This window comes from Rhipicephalus microplus, chromosome 3 (assembly GCF_043290135.1).
Source record: "Rhipicephalus microplus isolate Deutch F79 chromosome 3, USDA_Rmic, whole genome shotgun sequence".
Taxonomy (NCBI): Eukaryota; Metazoa; Arthropoda; class Arachnida; order Ixodida; family Ixodidae; genus Rhipicephalus; species Rhipicephalus microplus.
The window spans coordinates 89,972,894-89,999,677 of record NC_134702.1 but is presented as its reverse complement, the minus strand read 5'-3'; the positions used below and the strand labels follow the sequence as shown (position 1 = coordinate 89,999,677).

Genomic DNA, 26,784 nt, shown 5'->3' with positions numbered 1-26,784 from the left:
GGACAAGTCAAAATTGTTTTCAAGAAACCGTCCGACCTGATAATTCATTGAATGCAAGTATAATCAATCTGCATGTTGTCAAGTTGTCAGATTGTTGGCTGAAGCTTTTCGTACGGCTCGTTCGCGAGTAAACATCGATTCATAACGTCAGTCTCCATTGTTCTTGCCAACCTTTTGATTCTACATAAGCCAACATAGCAATTGGAGACGGGCAGCTTGCATGGTCAGTGATACTGCATACAATGTCGACTTATACCGCTCTGTTGTTCATCTTGGGTGCGGGGACGTCTTCGGCAAGAGTTACAGGCAGCACTCCTCGTGACTGCAGAGAAAATGATGATGGATGGGCGGCAAGTATTTCTTTTCCTGTTGTCGAAACAATTAGAACAAGTTGGTAATAGGTGATTTTTTTTCACTGACTACAAACCGAAATACTGTTGATAGTGCTGCAACAGAAATGTGAAAGCCGGCGTACTATGGCTGTAAAGCGAGAGCAAACTCTGTCAAAAACAGTGTTTCTTTTTTTCGAGGCAGGCTCGCTGGCCTTGTGGCCTGATAGCAATTTTGTTATTTTGCAGTTTTGGTCGATTCAAAAAAATTGTCGCATTTGGTCAAGAACATGGCGCGCGATTCATTTGAGGTCATTTGTTCATAAGTATACTTTTTTGAGCATTACGGAATAAACTAAAAAAAAATACCTTCCGAAACTAGAGACGTCCACTTCTATGACTGTTTTGGTATTTCCATACTAATACTGCCCTTCTATAAGGTGAAGAACACTCTGGGCGCCTCTACAGCAAAGAATCGATCGATGATTCGGGTTCTTCATTGCCATCTCAACAAACCTACGCCATTTAAAAACGGACGTGACAGCACCTAAAGAAAAGGAGCATTGATCTTATATTGGTCAAAGTTTGAGCCCATGGAGATGCAGAACTATGGTCTCGAAAGACGTGACCATTAAGTGACTGCATCTTTATTGATGATTTCATCGAAATTTTAGACGAAGCATTAACTCGATAGCGTTACAGAGCTGGTTTCGCAGAAATTCTGGAGTCGGCGTCGGCATCGTTAGCTGTGAACGAAAAAAGAGTAATCTTGTGCGTAACCCAAAAATCGAGAAAGATGCAAATAAAAAATAAATAAAGAATACTCAGGGTATGAGTGGGGATCAAGCCCGGGTCGTTTGCGCGGCAGGCGGGTGTCTCATCACGCAGCCACGCGTCTGATTCTGAATACCGTGAAAATAACTTCCTCTGCTTGAAAATGAAGTGAGAGTAACATGCTTCACCGAACACACGGCTCCTGTACATATGCTTCCCAATACAACATGAAATATTGCAGTAATAATGCATGGCAGAAGCGTAGATTGCCATCGGGTGTCGGAACATGGGATTGCAATAATGACTTCATGGTTGATTGATATGTGGGGTTTAACGTCCTAAAACCACCATTTGATTATGGAGACGCCGTAGTGGAGGGCTCCGGAAATTTCGACCACCTGGGGTTCTTTAACGTGCTCTCAAATCTGAGCACACGGGCCTACAACATTTCCGCCTCCATCGGAAATGCAGCCGCAGCAGCCGGGATTCAAACCCGCGACCTCCGGGTCAGCAGCCGAGTACCTTAGCCACTAGACCACCGCGGCGGGGCTGACTTCATGGTTCAAAGGTGGTCACCCGTTACAAAAGGCACGCATGTTACTGCGCCTATTCCTTTGAGGCCATGTAGGGGTTGCATAGCAAATTCGAAAAGATGTCATTCAGTAAGTGCTTGAAGTACGTATACATACGTACAGGATATCGCGTTTACGTTCAAACCTTAAAGATGGTGTTTAATGATCCCCCAATTTTCGAACTACGATTTTAAGAAGCGTTCGCAGCAACAATAGTTGCTCTCCATGCCAAGAATTGTTGGCCTTTGCACAGACATTCATAAACAGGGCGTAGCTACCAGCGATGCAGCGAATTGTGTACTCCCCAAAGGCTATCAACAATCGAAAAAAATCATTTCATGCCAAGAATTTTTGGCCTTTGCACAGACATTCATAAACAGGGCGTAGCTGCTAGCGATGCAGCGAATTGTGTACTCTCCAAAGGCTATCAACAACCGAAAAAAAAATCATTTTCTATGAGTGACCAAGACGCTGCGAAAGAGCAAATAAGCTGTAATTTAGCGCAAAAAAGTAGTTTTACTCGTCGCGAAACAAGGAATGTTAAAGCGAAATCCACAATTACCATGAATAAAAAGGCGAAAAAGTTCAGGACAACTTGCCATATTAGAGAAACATGGCCAAATGGCGCTTGGCTAGGGCGTGTCTAACGTCCAGTTCCAATTGAATTATTATATAGAGACTCACTTTATAAATAATTAAGTATTGATACATTCATAGGCAGCGGTGGTCCCCAAATGCCTTTTTTTGGGTTGAATCAGCATGACATCTTTCATTTCAGTCATTGTTCGGGTTCTTTTTATCATTCGTCAGCCGGTAAAATGGGCCCGCGAAAAGGTCAACGACAGCATACAGTAATTTTGTTTCCTGCGCACATAGGGCCAGTGGAGGGAGCTTTGCGTAACAACAACGAAGCGGTGCCCCACGAGGCACGAGGACTATAGAGTGCCGCGCACTCTCTGACTGGTCTCAATCTCCCGCTCCTGAGCTTATAGACCAGCTATTACCTTAGAACGAGACTACCAAGCACTATTTCCTATAGGATATTCCCCTTGTCACACTCGGGAAATAATGGCCCAAGGCGGTTATATTAGGGCATCTGCAGACACGCACGTATACTAACCCGATGGTCGTGAACAAATTTAATCTTGACTGTGAGGCTTGGGTGTTGGTGTAAGCTTGATCTAGACCATATGCTCTGGGGTGCTGCTCGGCGTCGGCCAGTGATGATTCTCAAAGCGAACAGTGGTGGCGGCGGATGCTGTGCAGTGGCGTGCTCACGAACGTACCAAGGGCTGTCCAGAAGGCTTTTGTTGTGGCGAAGGGGCTTGGCCTCTCTGTCCCGACAATCTTCTTAGTATGAATATGCTAAGAATAGCTATCTTGCATGCTCCCGTTTCAGTTGGTTCTCAGCACTATGCGCGTGTCGTGTTTTCTTTTTTTTTGGGGGGGGAGGGTGAACATGTCTCACAACTAGATGTTGCGCGTTGTTCCTTTGGTCGCATGACTAGCTGTCAGGTAATTGCTCAAGAAAACATGTCATGGTACTTGGTGTTATGTAGCTTTATGGAGAAAATACATGTGGCTAGCTGTTACGTGTTGTTACATCAGTAGTTAAGGGACTTGTTGTAAGGCGATGTTAAGTGGTCTATGTCACGCGACTAGTTGCGGTGCTATGGTACATGACTTGAATAAAGTGACAAGTTGTGACGCGTTATCACGTGACTTCAGTCACGTGTATAGCTGTTTCGTGGTTTATGGTGGGATCATGTGTCTTCACTAACTCTTACGTGATATTACATGACTTCAGTCGTTTGCCCTAATCTTACCTGATTTAAGGTACGCGAATAGATGTTGCGGCAGGTTAGTCACATGATAAGTTATGTATTATTGTGTAATTTTAGTCACGTGACCAAGTATTACATAATATTTCGTGATTTATTGACTTGGCAGTTTCTATACGTATACTGTTACGTAATTTTAGTCGCTTGACTTTAGTTACAGCATGTTACCTGATTTTGGTTTCATGACTAATTGTTCCGTGATGCTACGTGACCTTAAGTCACGTAACATGCTATTCATCGTATATCTAATACATTCAAAGGCAGGACACAATCAGTGCATGTGTTGCGGGAGCGAAGAGAAGCCCATGCAAAAGGAGAGCGAAGAAAGTGCATGCTGGTTGATTCCTGCTCGCACTACCCGGTGCAACAAAAAGCCCAGCAGCTCGGCTGTTGAAATCTCCGTCGTTCATGTAGAAAGAGCAGTGACCAGGCCCCATGTGTTTTTAATAAGTAAACTTTTAACTTTGAGTGTTATGGTCTCCTCAACGTTCCTCTTGCGCTCCGGTTTTACCTTCGCAAGCGGAAGCAGGAAGGAAAATAGGAAGAAAAGAATGACAGGGAGCCTAACCAGTCTATAGGCAGCCGGTTTAATACCATGTGCATGGGAGGGGGATGGAAGAGATGAAAGATATAGAGGAGAGAGGGAAGAGAGATAAACACAGCACACTAAGCAGCACACACGCGTAGTGGAAAGAATAGTAGCAGTGCGGGATAGGGTAAACGATCGACAGATTGTAAAAAAAAAATTGGCTCCGTATCTGCATGTTGTTCTGCAAACGTCGTCGAAAGACGGTAGTCTTGCGTCTGAACAGATTGAAAAAAATGTTTATTTGATGTTCTGCGCAAGAAAATTGGTGAATGGTATTCTGGAGGCGCTGTGTTAGAGTGCCTGGAGCGCGCAGCGGAGGCGAACGAGCGCACCAAGTCACGTTACACGTGAGGCATGAGCGCTATCTGGCAGTTATAGTAGAAAACTAAACGCGTGGCTCTGAGACGAACGTGCGCGCCCGTCTCAGAGGTGATAAGGTGTAGTACGCAAGGCGACGGGTAGGTGCCACCACCATGTCGTCTTAGCAAAGCTTTGGAAACACTTTCCTTTTCGTGCGAGCGTTGCACGGTCAGCGCCGCGTGATAAACGCTACGGTTCTTAGAATTACTGATGTATGTCTCTTCTAGTATAAAACGCACATACAGAATACGTATGTGTTCTTATGGTGCGTCACATATTCGCGATAATTGCTCTTTAATTGACAATCGCACAAGTGTGAACGCTAAATCGTGGGCAACATTGGTGGGCGCTGCGGATGAGGTCGACCATGTGGGGTGTCCGCTGATGCCATTCAAAGTGCCCGGTACCATTAAAAGTGGACAAACAGACAAATGGAGAGACATATCGAAATTTTTGCTACGATGGTCCCCAAGAAAGACTTGACATAGTGGGCACCCTGCCGTGGTGGTCTAGAGATTATGCCGCACGATTACTAACTTGAAGGTCGAGGGATCCAATCACGGCTGCGCGGCCGCTGCATTTTCGATGGAGGCAAGAATGTTTGAGGTTCGTGTACTTAGATTTAAGTGCACGTTAATGAACCCAGGTGGTAGAAACTTCCGGAGTCACTACGGCGTCCCTCATAATCATACTGTGGTTTTGGGATGTTAAACTTCAAATAATATGAAGACGGAATATGAAGAAAACTACTGCTTATATAGAGAAGTATGTTACTAATACAGTAATCACATGTTGAAGAAATTAAACAAATAAGTTTCAAGTTAGTTGTGTATTGAAATGTCATTTACAGTGTGCAAAAATTATCTAAACAGAAACAGAAATAAAACAACGTTGTTTGTCTACTTTCGCGAATATATTCCCGTAGTGTTCTCGTTATTTGAACTTCATTATAAAAGTAGAAAAAAAACTGCGCATAAACTACGGAGAAGACATAGAGAAACGACGCAGGACAAGTGCTGTGTAACAACTGAATTTGTATAAACAACGGTGAAAATTCGCGCTGTCCGTGGCCTGTAAGTGGCGTGTGAAGTAGACCAACGGGGCGGTCCGTGTGATGATAGCGAGCGAGTGGGAGAGCATGAAAGCGTGCTGTAGAACTTGTTTTCATAAATGTAATCACGCCAGGCCGTTTTCATTAAGTGGCACCGCGGGCCGTATATAAATAGATTTGAATTACGCGGGAAATCAAGGGGAAATCAGTAGAAATTTGTTAAACACCATCCATACGGTGGCAAAAACAAAGAACAACTAGCGAGCATTGAGTGCCACGATTCTCTGCTGCACTTACCCGCTTGTGTACGCAGATGCCACGCCAGTTTCCCACGAATAGATGTTGCGACTATACACACCATTTGCGGCTGCAATGTCGGTTTACTAATTGAACAGCAGCTTCATTTTTTAGTGTGACAAAGCTCAGACACTCGGTGTCTTGTAAGGCGTCACGGTCAGTTTACAAAGAGGAAAAGGGTAGAATTGCACCATCTATGCCATACACAGCGCTTTGTCACTCGTGAAAACAAATCGCGTCAAGCTGTAATGTTGATCAATTGATTGAATTATTGATTCATATGTGGGGTTTAACGTGCCAAAACCATCATATAAATATGAAGGACGCCGTAGTGGAGAGCTCCGGAAATTTTGACCCCGTGGGGTTTTTTAACGTGCACCTAAGTCTGAGCACACGGGCCTAGAGCATTTTCGCCTTCATCGAAAACAGACTCAGCCACGCAACGAAGGGCCATACAGCGGCTTGAGGAGGCCCTGGCAAAGCAGAGGGCAAAGGGAGCCGACGCCCCGGGAGCGGAGGAGCCCGAGTATCCAACGCCTAGCCGGAGCACAACGTCCTCAAGATCTAGGCCCTGGGACTATAGGACTATTAGCCATAGTCTTCAGATAGGGAATGCCCGCGCCCTGCGTGGCCGGTGACTTCCCGCACGCCGGAGGCGTAAATAAATGTTGTTTCTCTCTTTCTCCATCGAAAAACACAGCCGTCGCCGCCGGGATTCAATCGCGTTACCTGCGGGTCAGCAGCCGAGTACTTTAGCCACTAGGCCACCGCAGTAGGGCAAGCTTTAATGTGATGAAGAAATTTTTTATCTCTGAATGATTTAGACCACTTGAATCATCATCATCATCATCATGACTACGTCCACTACAGGACAAAGGCCTCTCCCATGTTTCGCCAGTCATCTCGGTCCTGTGCCTGCTGCTGCCAATAGGTGACCGGTAAAATGGGCAATCGCAGGGAACTCTGGGATACGACGGCTTCCGGTTCGACGCACCACACGGGTCAGCATCGGCACGCGCGCATTTTTGTTCTGATCCGTTGAAAAAAGCACCTCGCCGTGCAATGTCAGTGCTTTAGGAGTTGTTTTTTTTGTTGACCAACCGTGACTGTGACAATGACAAGCTACGAAAGCCATGAACGGTCCGGAAACATTTTCGTCGCACTAAAATGATGTGCAATGTTTTTATGCTTCTCGGGGGTGCTGTCAGTTTGACTAGCAGATCAGTCGATACGCAAAACAGTTTTCCTTCTATGATACCGTACTGCAGATAAATAATCAGCATTTTAAAGATGTCAGGGAATGGGGATGACTGTAGCAGTGTGCTAAAAGTTCATTTCGAGATCGCTGCTTCGGCCGAACTCGGCAGTCGATCAACATGAAGCGCAACACTTATTGAGCGCGATGAGATATATATTTTTTTCTAGCCTTCAGCGCGCTATAAAATGAATTTCTTAGTCGAAGCCGGATGCTTATTTAAACTCTGGTCTTGGTCAAGCTGCACGGCACGGTGGCACATAAACAATACAGTCAGACATAGACGGCGCCGAATAGTCGAAACCCTGCGCTTGTTTAACGCACTTCCTTTGGGTGCCGTCCTGGCGCGCAGTTTGACCAAGATAACTGCAAATGGACTCGTCCAGCGCTTCGTGTAAACTTACTCTTGAGTGAAGCTTTCGCGTTTTTTTTTCATGTATATTGGTGCAATGGCCGGCGCTCATCTCGTATGGCAGGTAGATTTCGCTCGCGCGTTCCCATATTATTCTTGCTAGGCGCATCTGAGCGACAATTTATTTCTCAATATATTATTCGCAGCAAAATTATGCGTACGTTTTTTTTTTAGTGTGGAAAACACACGTACCTGTGATAAAATGGTTTTCGCACACTCTGGCTTCAATGTTACGTATTCAAAGGCTACCTATCGCTGTGGCTCTCTTCACAGCCGCGGCCCACCTCATTTTTTTCTTCATTCCGTGGAAATTTTACCTGCGCTTGCCTTTCACACTCAAGTAGGAGCAGCCAACGGCTGAATAACCGACCGTGGTTTATCTGGACAAAGATAAACGGGTGACCGCGCGTGCGAATCCCGAATAATCTGAGGCTTGCGGCGAAGTGGTTCGCCGTTGTCTACTCTTCTCGAACCGGAAGCTGGTAGCAGACGGTGCATCCCACCATCCCTCGCTCTCTTACTGGTCACCTATTTATACCCGCAAACTTCTTGATCTCATCTGCCCGCCTAACCTTCTGTCTCCCCCTAACCCGCTTGCCTTCTCTGGGAATCCAGTTAGTTACCTTTAATGACCAGCGGTTATCCGGCTATACGCGCTAGTGGCCCGGCCCATGTCCATTTCTTCTTCTTGATTTCAGCTATGATATACTCAACCCCCGTTTGTTCCCTAATCCACTTTGCTCTCTTCTTGTCTTTTAAGGTTACACCTATCATTTTCCTTTCCATCGCTCGCTTCGTCATCCTCAATTTAAAATGAGCCCTCTTTGTAAGTATCCATGTTTCTGCCAAATAGGTAAGTACCGGCAAGATGCAGCTGTTACATACCATCTTCTTGAGGAATAGTGGCAATCTACCAGTCATGACTTGAGAGGGCTTGCCAAATGTGCTCCACCCCATTCCTATTTTTCTAGTTACTTCAATCTCGTGGTTCGGCTCCGCAGTTATTACCTGTGCTAACTTTAACGACGTGAATAAAATGCTTTAATTTACTTGATTTAACATGAGCATTAAGCTTGTGAAACAAATCCTTTACAGGTATCGGCAGTCTTGTTAGGAAGTTTTTGAAGTCTTGTAAGAAAAGATGCACGTTTGTCGGGTGAAAGGTTGGGTGGTTTGGTGAAATTAGGAAGCGCCCAGAAAATGCTGACATAAGTAAAGCACATCTCGACAGTAATACCCCAACACACATGACTCGACTAAGAAGAGTTCTTTGTATTTTCATCTTCTTTTATCATATTTTTTCTTGTGACCTAAACGTGACAACTACATAGCAGTCATATAGTGCATTCGGCGAAGCAACTTCGAGCACGACCAACTTCAAGCAGGGGCGTAGCTCTGACAATAAAGAAAGAAGAGATGACGGGCGCATCTCTTTGGTACAACAGCCGTAATGACCTGGGTTCGTTGGCGTACACAGCTGGTTGGAGCCTCGGTGGTGCCCCCCCCCCCCTTTTTTTTTGCCATGGCATACTAGAAGCGGCCCAAAACGTGTTAAAATGTGTTCCAAAGACCCAGTAAAATTTTCCCATCCATCTATGGCACACAGCCCAAAGTGACCTTTTGCCTGCCCGGCGCCCTCTTCATACCAAAAAGGTGCTCTCCTCCCCCCGGAAATAAGTTCTGCCCCTATTCTATCTGCATTTACCTCGAGTTTGTGCTGACGGCCAACGCTGATTTGTGCTCACAACCAATTACGCTAACATCGACACCGGAATTTCCACAACATATGCTCTTTAACGCTATTCTTTTAAGCGTGCATACGTAATTCGTGATCCCACAAACAAGCAGAAGGCACCAATACGCAATAATCCTGAATAGTTTTGTTGATGAAGGCTTTCGCGAGCTTCCGTGTCCTTTTATACTCGTGCTTGAAGAAAATGACAGTGCTACTAGAAGAAGCATTACGCTCAGAAGTCTTGCAATGAGCTAATAGGTGCGACGTCAGCGTTCCTTTCGAGGTGTTTTTGTGTCGGTGAAGTTGTTCGTTGATGCAATGGCCTGTTTGTACTAAGTATAATTTTCCGAAGGAGACGAAAATTCTGTAAACAACACCAATATCGCAGGCAGCTGCTGGGTTGCAATGCCTAACTAAGATTCTACAATTGCTGCTCCTCTAGCCTTTTTCTCAATGGCAGCACATGCTTTTCCGAATCGCCCCGCCACGGTCGTCTAGTGGCTAAGGTACTCGGCTGCTGACACGCAGGTCGCGGGTTTGAATCCCGGCTGCGGCGGCTGGATTTCCGATGAAGGCGGAAATGTTGCAGGCCCGTGTGCTCAGATTTGGGTGCACGTTAACCCAAGGTTAACGAAAACGAAAACGAAAGTAATGTACAACAACCTCGGCAAGGAGCAGCGCTTCGAGATAAGTAATAGTGCACTTGAAGTTGTGAAAGACTATGTCTACTTAGGGCAGGTAATAACCGCAGAGCCGAACCACGAGATTGAAGTAACTAGAAAAATAAGAATGGGGTGGAGCACATTCGGCAAGCACTCTCAAATTATGACAGGTAGTTTGCCACTATCCCTCAAGAGGAAGGTATATAACAGCTGTATCTTGCCGGTACTTAGCTACGGAGCAGAAACCTGGAGACTTACAAAGAGGGTTCAGCTTAAATTGAGGACGATGCAGCGAGCAATGGAAAGAAAAATGGTAGGTGTAACCTTAAGAGACAGGAAGAGAGCAGAGTGGATTAGGGAACAAACGGGGGTTAAGGATATCATAGCTGAAATCAAGAAGAAGAAATGGACATGGGCAGGGCATGTAGCGCGTAGACAGGATAACCGCTGGTCATTAAGGGTAACTGACTGGATTCCCAGAGAAAGGAAGCGGGTTAGGGGGAGACAGAAGGTTAGGTGGGCAGATGAGATTAAGAAGTTTGCGGGTATAAATTGGCAGCAGCAAGCACAGGACCAGGTTAACTGGCGGAACATGGGAGAGGTCTTTGTCCTGCAGTGGACGTAGTCAGGCTGATGATGATGATGATGATGATGATAACCCAAGGTGGTCGAAATTTCCGGAGCCCTCCACTACGGCGTCTTTCATAATCATATGGTGGTTTTGGGACGTTAAACCCCACATATCAATAATCAATCAATCATCAATCACTTTTCCGAATCAAAATTATTCGCCATGATTCTATATCTCAGTCTTCTGTTCATTTGCTGGATTGCAAAGTATGCGTGCTCCGAAATTTTGTACACGTGATACAGAATCCTGCGCACACTCGGCGTTGGTTTTACGCCTGGTCAGTGTTGTTTTTATAGATTTAGGTTATTAGACAGCGCTCGCTTTAGGTCTTTCTGCGTGTTCTCCATCGTCTCTATGATGTTTTTTTTTTCTAAATACGCATCAATTCCCACTCGCCCACCTTTCTACCTTGCAGTTTATGACTGGGAATTCTCGGATGTACTTGATTGAAAGAAACTTTAACACCGACTGGAAGAATCGCAACGTCACCGAGTGCGTTTCTGCAATAACACTGTGTAAGGATGAAAGGACGCACATTTTCGTGCAAAACATCACGTACCATAACACGTCGTCTGACGTTTGGTAAGTTTTTACATAAGGCTGTGTAAGATAATAATAACGCGTTTCTTTTAACGCTGGTGACTCTCGGAAACTAGCATGCTTGCTTGCATTCTATGCTTCCGTGATGAAGTGATCTCGGGTACATGGCTTTAGGTGCATGTTAAAGAACACCAGATGACCAAACTTCCGGAGCCCTTGATCTTCTGGGTCTCTCATAGTCAAATGGGGTTTCGGTACATTAAAGCCCAACAGTTATTAATAATGAATAAAGTGATAAAGATACCTATAAGAGGACGTTTGCATTGACACATGAAGATGAGTCACGTGAAGGAAAAGTGTACATTTATGTATCGTATGTACTTCAAGAAGTGCAAGTGAAGGGGTTATAAAATGAGTTCGCGGGCTTCCAGCCACTCATATATATATTTGAACAAGCTAGAGCCGGGGAAAGCAAAACAGGTGTTTTAACTCGAAATAAAGGAAATAATGGAACACAAAAATAACAGGGCAGGGGAATAAAAAATAAACTAAAGGAAGTTTCATCTCAACTAATATAGGCAGCATGAATTCGCCTTTTTTGTATTTATTTTGTGTTTATCAGCTCTTTTCGGCAGTCTTGTGTGCTTTTCTACTGATAACCGGCTTTTGCTCTTTTCGTGTGATTATGAGATATTTTATATTGCGGTGATGGAACGTTCTATTCCTTTTCCTGTTGTTTTCTTCCGATCATCGTCTTTATCTTGTGGTTACGAATTTTGTGTTCTATGGTATCTTTTCTTGTGCTCTCAAACTGTTAGATATTCAAAGCACGGCGCGTTGAACTCCTGGTTTCGTCGTTTTAGGGACGAAGCTCCTAAAGCTGTAGGTCTGTCCCTTATAGCTCGTACGTGAACGCCTAGTTCAATGACCCACTCAGCAGTTGCGGACGGACGGACGGACGGACGCACAGACAGACAGAGAGACAGAAAGACGGACGGGCGCACGGGCTGACGGACAGACAAACAGACAGACAGACAGACAGACAGACAGACAGACAGACAGACAGACAGACAGACAGACAGACAGACAGACAGACAGACAGACAGACAGACAGACAGACAGACAGACAGACAGACAGATGAACGGAAAGACGGATGGACACATGGATGAACGGATGATTCACGATTTACCAATAAAACCCTCCGAAGCCTCGCCCCACTCATCATTCAATTTGTGGATATGCTGGGATTTTTTTCTTTTATGTAGCAGCCGACGCAGGCGTATCGCTGTCGCTTTCCTAGCTCGGGCAGACGAATTATCCCTTCGAATAAGTACACTCCACCTTCGGCGTCACTTGCCGCCGTCAGAGGAATGGAGAGTGAAGAGCAAAATAAGGACGTGATGAAGAGTCATCCTTTTCTTTTTGCAATCTATATTTCATGTTGTTCCCCACCATGTCATCGATCGGCTTTACGTGATTCGGCATGACCAATAGGATGTATCTGAGCATTTCGGTTGTTCAGCGGTCTGGCTTTCTGCTCATGCTCTGCCCTGGCCAGCCATTCCCCAAAGGACACAGAGGAGTGTGCTTATTGGACAGTGGACATTTGAGAGAAAGAGAACAGACTTTATTCGCAGGATCCTGCGTGGGGTAGGTGCCGGCATCGCAGGGCGTGGTCTACCCTTCTAATGTCCTAGTCTATGCAGTCCTAGAAACACTGGGCCAAGAACATCTGGACATTTCACTCTCCATGCTATAAACACAAAGGCCGTGTTGTGAGAATCATGCGGATAAAAAGACAATCGCAGGGCTTTGTTCAAGTGCTGACGCCTTCGTCAAAATAAGAGAAGGTACTTTATTAGAATAGCAGTAAATGATCATCAGGAAAATTTCTACCTCCCCACTCGCTATAAGTTGTATGTCTGAATTCTTTGAGACACTGTGGCGGAAAGGGCTGGACCGATGATGTCATTCTGTACTTTAGGGACTTGGTTGCGCAGCAGAGCGTCTGAAGATCCCACAGCGTGTGAGCTATGATACTGGGTCGGACATGTCCACATCAACATAGACGGAACTCGCTGCCTCATCACATTTTTACTAAGACCTAAATACGCGTGGTCCCACTTGCTGTAGAGTACGGGTTTGAAGAAAAACCAGTGTTTAATTTTTGCCCCCTTACCTCCCATTTATTCATGAGTTATCTGTCTGCTCAAAAGATAAGTAGCGAATTTAGTCTGACGCGGGCTGTGATTTTTTGGTATGCACACATATCCTCTCTTCTGTTTTATCTTTTAGTGACTTAGGAGGTAATGGAGTCTCACCTGTGAGTAAGGCCTCTGGCAACCGAATAAGCCTGCCTATTCCCTTCAAGTCCCTGGTGAACTGGTGCCACCACCCTTCCCGGTTTGTTAATTCTGGCAGATTTTCTGCAATTGTGGATGGCCCCCCTGATCCTCTCTTGACTTATGACCAAGGCTATGGCAACTTTCTCAGCCTCCATCACCTCTACGACTCTGATAATATCACTTTTTGGCTTGCTGAAGTAGGCACAGTTCACCCACATCTTCGCTTACAATTATTTGCACTGATGTAAAAATTGATTGCGCCTGTATTTAAAATATTGGAGGCCTAAAATTTATCTTTCCTTCTTATTCTCGGCGCCTACAACGCGGTTTCTTTAAAGCCTAAAAATTCAGCCACTGATTGTCATAGCCTAGACGCTATATGTCCACACTAAGTCAATGTTACAGTAATGACATTTGATGATGTCGCCTAACAAATTAATCGCATTGTCAATTTAAAGTGAACGTGCAAACAGTCACGCCACTTGACGTGAAAGAAATAAACAGTGCGAGGTGGAACTTTAGTAATTCAAGTGAAGTTTTAAGGCAGCGATAAAACTGCGCACTGAAAAGTGTCAGTGGTAAGTGAAGAAAAATCAAAGCCTGATTCAACCTTGGTGACAACTCTACGAACAGCGAGGCATTAATTCACTCCTCTTTCATTCATGTTTATCCTATGTTCATCCGGACTTTTCAGGTGGCTGGTAACGTTGCCTTGAGGCCACTGTGAAACATCAAAATCGATATAACAGCACGGGTTTGGGGTGCACTCCTCATTTTGCGAATTTTGTGACAGCACCTATACTTCCTGCAGATCACGAGCTCAGCCTCCAAAAGCGTAAATTTACAGAAGTTAAGAAAAGTGCCAAAAAAAAAAAACGCCAGGTCTGCGTAGAAAGCGCAGCACAGTCACACTGAAAGCTAGACGAGCTGCATTTCAGAGCATTTTCTAAACACTCATTGGGTAACTGCTGTAAGCACACTTGCTTGATGCCAACTACGGCATCAAAAATGAAATGTTAGGGTAGTAGGCCAGCATTCGCTATGTCATTTTTCGTCATTCTTCTGAGAAGCTTGGTATTCGCTTATCTATTGCGAGGAATTTCGTGCCAATTGTTCATGCGGTGACTGACGACGATGAGGAATTATGCCTGAAGTGCACGTATGCGCCACAGTTTATAGCTGAACAAAAAGAAGCTTTTGTAATGGGTTGAAGCATTGGACGACCACCACGTTGCACTATTCGCATTGCGCGACGACTGCTTGTTCTTTCGCAGTTTTAAAGCGCTTTATATGTAAGTCCTATTAACGCGATTACTTTCCCGACATCAAGCCTGCCTAAGGCAAGTTTGCCAGGCGTGACTGAGTTGTGGCTCAGTGGTATAAAGGCGTGGCTCAGTGGTAGAATGCTGGGCTCGCACCCAGCGGATCCGGGTTCGAGCCCCGCTGTGTCATTGGTACTGGTTTTTTCCCTCTAATTTCACGCGATGTACGGACACCGGCGGCGGCGGACACTACGGCGCGGCGCTAGACCCGAGTTGTGATCTCAAAACAGCTTTCGATGTAAAACAAAAAGTATACAAGCGCCAGATGAAGACAAACTTTGAAAAAAAAAAAAACAGACAACAGCCACATACCACACATACAACCTGGTGATTACGTCCTTGAGAGAAAAGAAGTTCCACCTTCCAGTACTAAATATAACGGACCATTCCAAGTTGCTAAGACAGCATCTGAGCACGGAATAGTAAAAAAAAAATTGAGGTACACTGGAGCGTCAGGTAAAAAAGAGTGCGTCGTCATCGGGAACGTAGTCAAGTATTACACCAGAAGGTGTAATCAACGAAGTTAGGAGAAGTGAAGCGGTCTGAGCTCACTGCAGCAAGAAAGACGAAGAGTTGGAATCAAGGGGAGAAGAGAAGAAGGGAGAATAAAATGGCGGATGGTGCCTGTGTATTAGTGGTTACGTCCTTTTAATGTGTTAGTTTCCAGGAAGAACATACACCCTTTATTTTCGAATAATTATCTCGTATTTTTGCGACTATCTGAATCGTTTTGTGATTATCTATCTTATGTTGTATGATCTTCCTTTTGTTCTTTCTACTACTTGCTGATCCGAGAGCGGTGCGCCCAACAATTCTGGCACGGGTGTTTTGCCTCCGCTTTTCTCTTCTGTAAAGCTTTATGCACCACCCGAAGCTGGTAGGGATGAAGAACTATTACAGAAAAGAGGGCGTATGGACCCCCGAAGGCACCCTACAGACTAGGTGGCATACTCAGTCCGGGTCGGCATAGGACTGTACCACTGATTTTGGTCACGCAATATGTTGGGACCTGAGTTCTAGCACTTACGCTTCTCTGGCCTTTCTGCTCCACCGGGGTTCACGGGGAAGCGTGCGCTGGCGTTCCAAACATGCAGCCTACGAAGCTTATGTGTATAAAACTGACTTGCCGCTTTTAGTTGCCATTTTGTTGTACTTATCAACATGTATACTTCTGACAGGAGGTCCCCTTCCAGCTTTGTGCTATGGAAGGTCCTTCTGTATATACTGACCCCAATGCGTTTATATCTTTTCCAACAAATAAAAATTTTTTGATTGATTGATTGATTGATTGAAACGCGGGACCGGCGTGGGGTCAGCGCGATGAAGACATGATAATGCGTTGAACTAGGACAATCCCTGCTCCGCAGTTATTGACTGCGAGCAAGCACTTTTTTCATTGTGTCCTTCCTATTTATTGTTCTAGGATATCATTCGAAAAGAAATTTACTGCAAGGGCTTGGGGTACCAATAGCACAGACTACAATTATTATACTGCACCTGGCCCAGGTACGTGTTATATCCCTATTTTTACTATCTATCTATCTATCTATCTATCTATCTATCTATCTATCTATCTATCTATCTATCTATCTATCTATCTATCTATCTATCTATCTATCTATCTATCTATCTATCTATCTATCTATCTATCTATCTATCTATCTATCTATCTATCTATCTATCTATCTATCTATCTATCTATCTATCTATCTATCTATCTATCTATCTATCTATCTATCTATCTATCTATCTATCTATCTATCTGTCTGTCTATCTATCTATCTATCTATCTATCTATCTATCTATCTATCTATCTATCTATCTATCTATCTATCTATCTATCTATCTATCTATCTATCTATCTATCTATCTATCTATCTATCTATCTATCTATCTATCTATCTATCTATCTATCTATCTATCTATCTATCTATCTATCTATCTATCTATCTATCTGTCTATCTATCTATCTATCTATCTATCTATCTATCTATCTATCTATCTATCTATCTATCTATCTATCTATCTATCTATCTATCTATCTATCTATCTATCTATCTATCTATCTATCTATCTATCTATCTATCTGTCTGTCTGTCTGTCTGTCTGTCTGTCTGTCTGTCTGTCTGTCTGTCTGTCTGTCTGTCTAGCCGCTTACGTTTAGGTGCACTCGTGGTTATCCCTTAACTTGAGGCCAACCAAAATCAGCATGGGAGGGTTATATGGTTTCACGGACATGACGCGTTGGTCAAGACATGAATAATGTCACATTCCCGTCTCGTACATCGTCAAACACTTCCCGCCAGACTTTGGCACATACTCACGAGTGGGTATGTGCCACTGTTATGCGGGTACGTATGTGCCACAGGTGATAGACACTTAGTATCTACCCAGGAACGACGAGAACACACATCGGCAATTTTAACTCGTGAGCGTTAAAAAGTAACCGACAATAATAGCACCGACCAGATGAATGCAAAGACTAAACGTCAGCGTACCAGCAGGAATTAAACTCAAGCAATCTGCGTGGCAATGAAGCATTTTACCACAGAGCTATGCCAGGTCTCGAAACTACTTTTAAAATCTACGCTTATCATCGTGAAACGTCAATAGTGGCTGCAGTGCTGCCTACCTAATTTTAGAAACACTACATATGTACTGCTTTGATACAGCCATCACGTTGGGTTAACGTCAATTGTGGTTGGTTGCCATGCGCTGAAGTTAATTTATTTAGCAGTGTCAGGGGCCAACATCCTCGTGAGCATCAGCGCTTCATATCAACTTCTGGTGTTGCTGATACACATGTTTCATTTGGCACCGTTGCGCAAGGGCAAACAACTGGTTATATAAACATCTGCAACTCTTCAACATATGTCTGTGCGTGCAACATTTGTACATGTATTTAGCTTCATTTCATGACGCGTCACTCAATAAAACAAAATTGCAACACGGTCACCTTCACCCCGCTTGCTTCGCATAATCTCGATTCCCGGGATTCTGGGATCTGCCGAATGTTTAGTAATAATAATATAGAATAAAGAATCTAATGGCATTCTATTCAAACCGGTACTGCAATCGAATAGCACATAATAGAAAATCTGAGTATTTTTCGAATAATATTCATTTGATGAAGAAACTTCTAAGGAACGAAACGCTGAAACAAAGTGTTTTAACGTCGAATCACCTAGATGTATGCAGCTTAAGGTTGTTCACGACTATTGGCGCAACATTGTAACAGTATTGACAACTGGGCGCTTTGGCAAAGATTCATATTATATACCTATTACAGGATGAAGGCGTGCGTTGTAGCTAAGACTGAAGTGTTACCAAAGCGCCAGAATCGTCAGTTTACAATCTTTACTATGACATTCATGATGTTGACTCAAGAATATTGTTTATTATGTACATATCAAACTTTATTTAAATGTTGAAAAAAGATACCTTGAATACTGTAGTGACTCATGTATTGTAATCTTTTACAGTTACAAGATAATTCTAAGACTACAGTAGCTACTGAATGCGAGCTTGCCTCAGTTTGTGAAATTGGGGTATTTCTTGATAAAAGTAATAGCAGTGTTTTTTTTTGTTAAACTAGATAGTATTTGTTTCATTTGAAATACGACATTCTCGAGATGTTTTAAATATTGTTACATGATCATAATGATTGATTTGTGGGGTTTAACGTCCCAAAACCGCCATATGATTATGAGAGACGCCGTAGTGGAGGGCCCCGGAAATTTCGACCACCTGGGGTTCTTTAACGTGCACCCAAATCTGAGCACACGGGCCTACAACGTTTTCGCCTCCATCGGAAATGCAGCCGCCGCAGCCGGGATTCGAACCCGCGACCTGCGGGTCAGCAGCCGAGTACCTTGGCCACTAGACCACCGCGGCGGAGCATTGTTACATGACCACTCTAGGGCTATTTAAAGATGGTTCTTTTACTATTGAAAAACCATTCCAATAAGGTTGGATTCGTATTTTAAGTTGACTAACTATGATCACTGATTCCTTCAATAAAGGTTCGGCTCTAAAATCGATATTCAGACACTTTTACTGTAAGGCCTCTAAAATTTTGATTTTAATGAGTATACGGAGTACTTTCATATTTTTTAATTGTTTTCACCCCGGTTTTCACTCGTCTAGTGAACTGGCACATTGGCTAGAGGCAGCGGCCTTAATTTTTGTTTACCTAGGAATGACTTATTGTTGCATAATGACTTATTGTTGCATAATCTAGATGAGATGGTCTCCCACCTCTCATGTGGAGCTTTGATGATACTTGATCATGTCGTCTTAGAGTCGACACCTAACAGGGTTCATGGTACGTAGTCTAGAAAGTGCGTTTAGAGGACACTAATGTGATACACTAACTGAATTCCCAGAGAAGGCAAGCCGGTTAGGGGGAGACAGAAGGTTAGGTGGGCAGATGAGATTAAGAAGTTTGCGGGTATAAATTGGCAGCAGAAGCACTGGACCGGGTTAACTGGCGGAACATGGGAGAGGCCTTTGTCCTGCAGTGGACGTAGTCAGGCTGATGATGAATGTGATACTTTCCAGAAGCAGGTCTAAAACTCATAAATTGCTATTTGAACGGCTACAAAATATTGCAAACCCCTTAAAATAGCCATTCTGAAACATCGTAGAATTCACTAAGAGATATTTAGAAATTTCACCAATAAGGAAATAGAGTAGAGAGCCCACTGCGTAATCTCATAGGTTACATCTAGCCAAGTTGCTACGAGGCGTGGGAAAGGCATATTAGAAATGTTCTGAATGCGGTTGAAATATGTCTTCATGAGGAAGAATTCTTACTAATTCTGTGAAGGCCTTGTATGGCTTATTTGTTTGAAATAGCTCTTGTCTCGTATTCTACAGGTAACAGCACTTTGACATACCTGATGCTGCACGCTGATTCTGACTGCATGGTCGCAAAGATGCTGTACCGGAGTAGTGGTAAGCATAATTTTTACTCTCCGTTGTTGGGGTAAGGGCATAATTTGTGTTATTTGAGGGCTCAGGCAGCTATATTGTACTCGATAGTAAACAAAAAAACGAAGACACGTTTGCTTTCACGTTGCACAATGCCACTGACAACTCACGAGTGTTAAGTAAACGACAACAAACTACAATGAACTTGATTATGGGACGCAAAAATGTCCTACAGCTAATAGACTCATGAGTTCAAGTGTAGACTTCGCCGAGCTCAAAGCCCTTCTAAGGTCGACGTAAGCACAGAATTCGAACATCCACTTCAGCGGCGCCACGACTAAAGTTCGATATATAGTACTTGCTGCAAATGGGAAACAGGGAGCGCCTATGGAATGATGCTTCGGAATTGTATCGAAAAAACCCGTTGGAGCCACCTACACTGTTCTTCCGCAGGGGCGTCTGCACGAGCAGGCGTTTGGTGTGTGGCAACACCACGGACCCGAGCTGACGGGGGGATTTCGATCCTCTCCCACGCCTAGCCGTGCATGGCTGAGCCGTGTCCGGGGAAAAGGAGATCCTGGGGGTTGAGCCGACGCTGGATGTTTGAATCTTTGAGGCTCCTCGTCAGAGGCAACACATCTTTTTGCCCCTGGCACCACGTAGACGGCACCCCTGGGCTGACCCACCGAAGCAAAATCAGCAGTTACCTTTTCCTGTCTCAATCTCGTCCTAGATATTCGTCTTTCTATATTACATTCGATCTTTCCTGTCATCTTCTCACTTTTTATTTCCTCGTTTCTCACCGGCAAGGGTTGACGTAGTGTAAGTATCTAACCTCGGGTAGATATATTCGGTTGTAGCGGTCATGTACGGTTGACCCTTGCTTTTCCTTCGCGTCTCGCAGCGCTCCTTATTGGGCTCGGGGGTGCATGACTGACATGGTTATCGAATAAGGTACATAATTATGAGAACTTCTGGCCCCTTCCCAACCAGTCGCCCCTCCATGAGGTGGCGCCCTGATTGAATTTTAGAATTTCTCCCCACTAAGAAAGATGACTTCACCAAATACCACATCATTCACTGCAGATGTAACAAAAAACAACCATTTCACAATTACTTGTAACCGAATGTCTTATAAAAACTTAAGGCGTGGGCTACATAACTACCAAGACTGCTAGTGGTGACCTTATACTCGAAATAAAAGACTGCGCACAGTACCGCAGACAGCATTACCGAATACCACTTATTAATCAGCTCATCACCATCACACTATACCAAACGCTATGCAGGGTGTCATATCGAATGGTGACGTCGTAGAACTCTAGGATGATGAGTTTCTAACAGGCTGTAAAGATGAGAATGTCGTACAGGTGCAGCGCATCAAAAGAAAAAAGTCAACAAAATTTCCACAAAACACATCATACCGACTTTCCAATTCATAACTCTCCCCACTGAAGTAACAACAGGCTATTTCAAACTGCGAGTCAGACATTACATTCGCAACTCGCGGCGATGATTTAAGCATAAGCCGTTTGGGCATTGTCCCCAGAGTTGTCGAGGCCAGCTTACCTGCGTGAAATGCGGCAGCACAGGTCATTTTGCTGATAATGACTGCAATTCTCAAGCACACTGTGCCAACTGCAGTGGTGACCATCCTGCATACTTCAGGCCCTGTGTCACCTGGAAAAGGCAAAAAGAAATAATCACCACAAATTTGAAGCTGAGCATAAGCTTTTGTGAGGCGTAGTAGCTTGTTTCCCCACATTTAGCAAAGAACACATCTTAAGCTAAAGTTGTACGATGAATGAAGTGGCAGTGAATGCTCTGGATCAAGGAGGGTGTGCTGAGGCAAATGCCAGCAGCCCCCACGGGAGGACGGTGCAGCATCGACTGCCCCACCCTCCCTGAACATGACCCCTCCAAAGGCCCCTGCGAATCCTGGCAGAGGCCAATGCGGACATGCTCGATGGATTCCGTGCTAACCGGCTTCACCCTCGGGATCTCTGACGACAGCGCAGCCCTAGACGACTGGGCTCGCCCTACGCCATCTACTGATTTCTTGACGCTGATCTCCGACGACAGCGCAGCTCTGGCCGACTGGACTCGCCCTACGTCATCCTCACACGCCGACAAGAGCTCTCGTCGAGTGGTGCCCCGTCCTCGGACTCCTGCGACCGTGTCCATCTTTCTTATCTTAACTTCTGTCGCTCGCTGTCCCTGCGCCTCGCTCTCTTCTTCGTCTCTCTATATATACCTCTTAATCCTGTCCTTTTAATCTATCCTTACCCCCATCCCTTGTGAGCTACTCTTGAGGTGTCGCACTCTAATGCAGACATTTACGGGGTTCACTTTTCTTTTCTTTTCCATTTAAGAACCCCGTAATAAGAAAAAAAGAGGCCAGAACAGCACACAAACTAAAAACACCCCACTGGCCTCTGTCCTGGTGTGGTCGAAGGCTTCGTCCACTGTGACGAAGCCCAGTCTACACGCATGACCGTCTGTGGCCTCTCCAGAGGGGATGAACACCACTAATCCACCGGCACACACTGCGCCGGAGGAGCATTGAGAGCCCCTCGAGCGCTCAAAAAGAGACAAAAAGCTAATTACATGGTCTCCCAAGGGCTCTGCAAAAAATAAGCGACTTTCCCCTATTCAGACGGCAATTACTCCCACTTCGTACACGCAGCACTTTTTTACTTTCTATAAACACAAATGATAAAATGCAGCATCAGAAGAGCTGCTTCGAAACCTCGACAATGTTCAGGAACTTCCACATCAACATTCTCCAAAAGCGCTGTCTGTTGCAGAAACCGATCCAAAATAAAGAATACAATTTTTTTGGTGATATGCTGATACCGAAAGAACAGAGATGATGCTGTGGTGGCATCTGGTGGCGTGGCCACCATAGTCAGTCAAGTAGTGGAATGTACTCACGTGCCACTACAAACATGCCTAGAGGCGAGGCAGTGGCTGTTCGAGCAGTTTTGTTGAATAAAATTGTCACCTCTGCTCTGTATACGTAATACCCCCTCCCCTCCAATACCTGCTTGAAAAACAAGAATTCCAGTCTTTAATAGAGGAATTACCAGAACCTTATCTGGTCCCTGGGGACCTTATTGCGTATAGCGTTCTATGGGGTGATTCTCGCTGCGACGCACGAGGTCGCTTAAATCAACAGTTCCTATTTTCTTCCGGTGCGTGTCGGTTGGATAGAAAAGAGCCGACACACTATAGCCTCGCTAAGAAAACGTACTGATCCATAGACCTCAGTATCGTATCATCATCACTTGTACACCTACTCCAGGGGAATGTCATGAATAATCCTTTTGGAAGCGACCACTTTCTCTTTGTTTTGAGCACGCCAGTACGAAATGATTTTCCTCTAGAGATTTCTAAATTGCCCACAAATAAGGCCCATTGTGAACAGTTTCATATGATTACTCGTATAACTTGTACTGACATATGGTGTTTAGGCATATGGGCAGCTGCACAGTACTTTACAGCTTTACTAACTGATGCTGTAACTCAATGCATTCCGCAAACGTCTGGATGGCCCAGCAGATGACGTGTTCCATGGTGAAACAATGAATGCCGAAACGCGCGCAAGAAGCAAAATAAAGCATGGAAGTAGCTTCGGAACTCTCCAATAGCGGAGAACCTTACGAATTTTAGAAACACTAAGTCCCAAGGTAGAAAGACGTGCCGGCAGCCAAGAAGAAAAAGTTTGCGAAAATTTTTATTGGGCATTACTTCTTATATAGAAGAGGGAAAAGTTTTTAACAGGGTCAGGAAGTTGATCAGAAGAAAATTGCATTCTCTCCCTCTTGTAAACACACAAGGAGACAGCTTGGAAGACCAGGCTAACTTCCTAGGCGCCCAGTTGAAGCAGATCTCCTGTTCGGCGAAATGCTCCAAGGTTGTCAACAGTAGAAAACGAGAATAGACAAGCAGAATCTCGAGCGCAAACGTACAAAATATGAAGCATACAACCAACCTTTTAGCTTGGCTGACCTGCAAACATCGCTAAATAGCTGCAGTGATTCCGCGCAAGGTTCTGATTGTGCGGTGTGTGAAATGTTGAAAAACTTACCTCCCGAAATGCGACAGACCTTACTTTCCCCGTTACAATTACATATGGTTTTCCGGTGAGATCCTCACTTCTTGGAAAGATGCTATTGTGCTTTCAGTTTTGAAACATGACAAAGAGCAATCATCCGTAATGAGTTACAGGCGGATTGCACAAACAAATTGCCTGTGTAAGGTTTTGGAAAGGATGATTGACCACCGACTACTACATTTCCGGGAAACAAAGAACCCACTGGACCCATACCAGTGTGAATTTCGATGGGGTAGATCCACCACTGACCACCCTATACTCATTGAGGCACAAATTCACGACAATTCTCTCCATGAACAATTTTTTATTTCAGCATGTCTGGGTATGGAAAAAGTGTACGGCACAGCATGGTGCTTTGGCATACTGCGAGACCACTCACACTTAGGTGTCCGAGGCTGACCATAATTGAAAGTTATCTTTCCTACTGCACTTTCGTGTACGGGTGGGGAATGTCATGTCTCGAACTTTTGTACAAGAGATTGAATTACCGCTATTTGGTGTCCTGAGTTGCACACTGTTTATTATAAAAATGAACACACTGCATTACGTTATTCCATGCAATATTGTTTACGACACACATGTCGATGACGTGCAGATCGGTTTCAAATCCTGCAATCTCGCAATGTGTGAGTGGAATATTCAACTTGGTTTGAATACAGCTACCAAATGGGTAGATAAAAATGGATTCACCCTTAATCCGCGAAATACACACGTTTTTTATTCTCAAGAAAGAGAGGTGTCTATCCCGATCCGAACATTGACCGGCTCCGTCAGCGGCTAACCGAATACCAATCTTTAGGGGTAACTTTAGACACAAAATTAACATTCGCAAATCAAATTAAACATATAAAAACAAGTGCTTGAAGGCTGTGAATGTACCCAAGGTTCTCTCGCAGACATCATGGGGCAGTGATAGAAAATGTCTGATGAATCTTCATTAGAGTAGATACGCACGCACCTAGATTATGGGGCGATAATATATCAGTGCACAGCACTAAGCGTCCTACAAATGCTTGATCCTATCCACCATTTGGGCATGTGGGATGCGCCGCCGTCCCCATAGCGAAGCCTCCCGATTATCTCTTTTTTATTCGAACAGGCTGATCTGATCCTAGTGATGATAGTGGCGCTCGTCGTCGTCTACATAATATACAGCACGTTATTCATATTTCTACGCGTGCTGTTTGAACAAGCCCCGTAGAAAGCCTGTACATAGAATAGAACGAGTGGTCACTCTACCTGCAGCGATGCTACATACCTTTTGTACACCATCTGAAAGTGAACGCAGACAAGGAAGACACATAATACACCGCAATCAATGAAACGTCCAGAGCCCTATTCACTTCATGTCAGAGGCCTAGCCGAGAAAACAGGTGAGCAACTTGAACGCCGTTTGATGGCTCCTGCAGCACACCTGCCACCATGGCAGTGGAAGAGTATCTACTTCGGTGTGTCTTTCGTGGAGGTTGTACTCTCTTTTGAGCTGACGACGTCGTCGTCTGAAGTGGGTGGCATCCTCATTCCAGGACACTGTCGAATTTTTTCGAGGCGTGTTACCCGGGCTTTGAAACAACGAATCCTGGGTAGCACACTTCGAAAACATTTTTTTTACATCGGAACTAGAGTTAACCATATAAGCAATCAGCAGCTACATACATACGTTATCAGCGGCGCTGGTGACTAAAACCCGCCTAAAGTGTCTATGTAAGTGCAACCGTGATGATAGGTTGCGCCTGCGCTCCAATGCCCTGTGAGAAAGTGCAGATTTCCCTGAAAAAATGTATGCTTACTGCTTGCATTACTGGTGTAGTGCCAGAGAGAGTGGTGTAGAAAAGTTCCTGCTAAATATTTATGCTTCTATAATTGTTGCCGGCTATGTCACCTGAATCCACAAATGGTTTTATAGAAAACCAACACAAAAAGCCTTACATGGTTCGTATCCATGCATATACATAAACTCATATACACTTAAAGATAGGCGTAACTGGTTTTTTCAGATATTCATTTTTTACCGTCTGCTTAGGTACAACCAAGGTGGGTACACCTAGTAACCAGGAATGAGGACATTCACCCCGATTCTAAACGGGTGCATTTTTCCACCTTTCTTGCAGAGAACCTGCGTGCCTGCGAGATTTGGGGATATGACAGTTACTTTGATCGTACGCCCTCAGCTCTTTGTTGCCAACATTTCTATAAGATTTATTGTGATAAAACAAAACAAATATTGTATAAAAAAGATCAGTGCTCTGAAAAGGAGGCACCTACAAAAGGGAAAAGGTAACCAGTGAAATACCCCTCTGATGTCGTAAGTCAATTACCATGGAACTCTATGTAAATAAAACACTTTCAGTTCAGATTGTTGACGGCTTAGCCGAGTGCATTGTTTGAAACGTTTGGCCTCGAACAAACGTACTCCACAGACCCATACAGAATACTGTCACGAGGTCGTGACGCAAATGGAGGGAGCAGACTGTAGGTAGAAGAACGAAACTGTTTATTTGGCCGAACTTGTGGCCCGAAAACTGAACGCCAGAGTACAGAGAGACACGCCGCCGATGATAGCGGTGAACAGAGCGTCGGCCGTCGATCAACTGCCAAGCGGCGAAGCACGTCGGCATTCATACATGTGCCGTCAAATATTCCAGCGTTATCCCTTGTCATCGCGCAAGCTCTGGAATAATCTCGAGTGTTCGTGTCTTGCGCGAAATCGTGACAGAACGATCTGCGATAATCACAAACCTTCTCGAACAACGAGGCGCAGTTCGTGCTGAGCATTCCTGACAGGCTTTGTGGGCGAAAACCGAATGAAACAAGAGTGAAAATAAGGAACACGTGCGGTAATAGATTTGGTAAAATGTAATGTACGTTTTCCGATTTGCAGGGTTGGCACCGTGCATTTTCATATTCAGAATTCATTATGTGTACCACCCTGCACTCTTTTCACACGAGGCTGTTGCGTTGGGAGATCGCGGTCAACATTCAAAAGAGTCGCTGCACGTATAAATGATGGTTGCACCGA

At 44.5% G+C, this 26,784-nt stretch overlaps 1 protein-coding gene across 1 annotated transcript; it reads left to right on the top strand.

Moving 5' to 3' along the window:
• The first annotated feature begins 216 nt into the window (after window positions 1–216).
• On the top strand, window positions 217–26,122 carry LOC142803256 (uncharacterized). Its single transcript, XM_075888378.1, has 5 exons — window positions 217–350; window positions 10,924–11,090; window positions 16,140–16,222; window positions 19,595–19,672; window positions 25,877–26,122. The coding sequence occupies exons 1-5, from the start codon at window positions 243–245 to the stop codon at window positions 26,044–26,046; spliced, it is 606 nt and encodes a 201-aa protein (XP_075744493.1). The 5' UTR covers window positions 217–242; the 3' UTR covers window positions 26,047–26,122.
• Window positions 26,123–26,784: the final 662 nt, after the last annotated feature.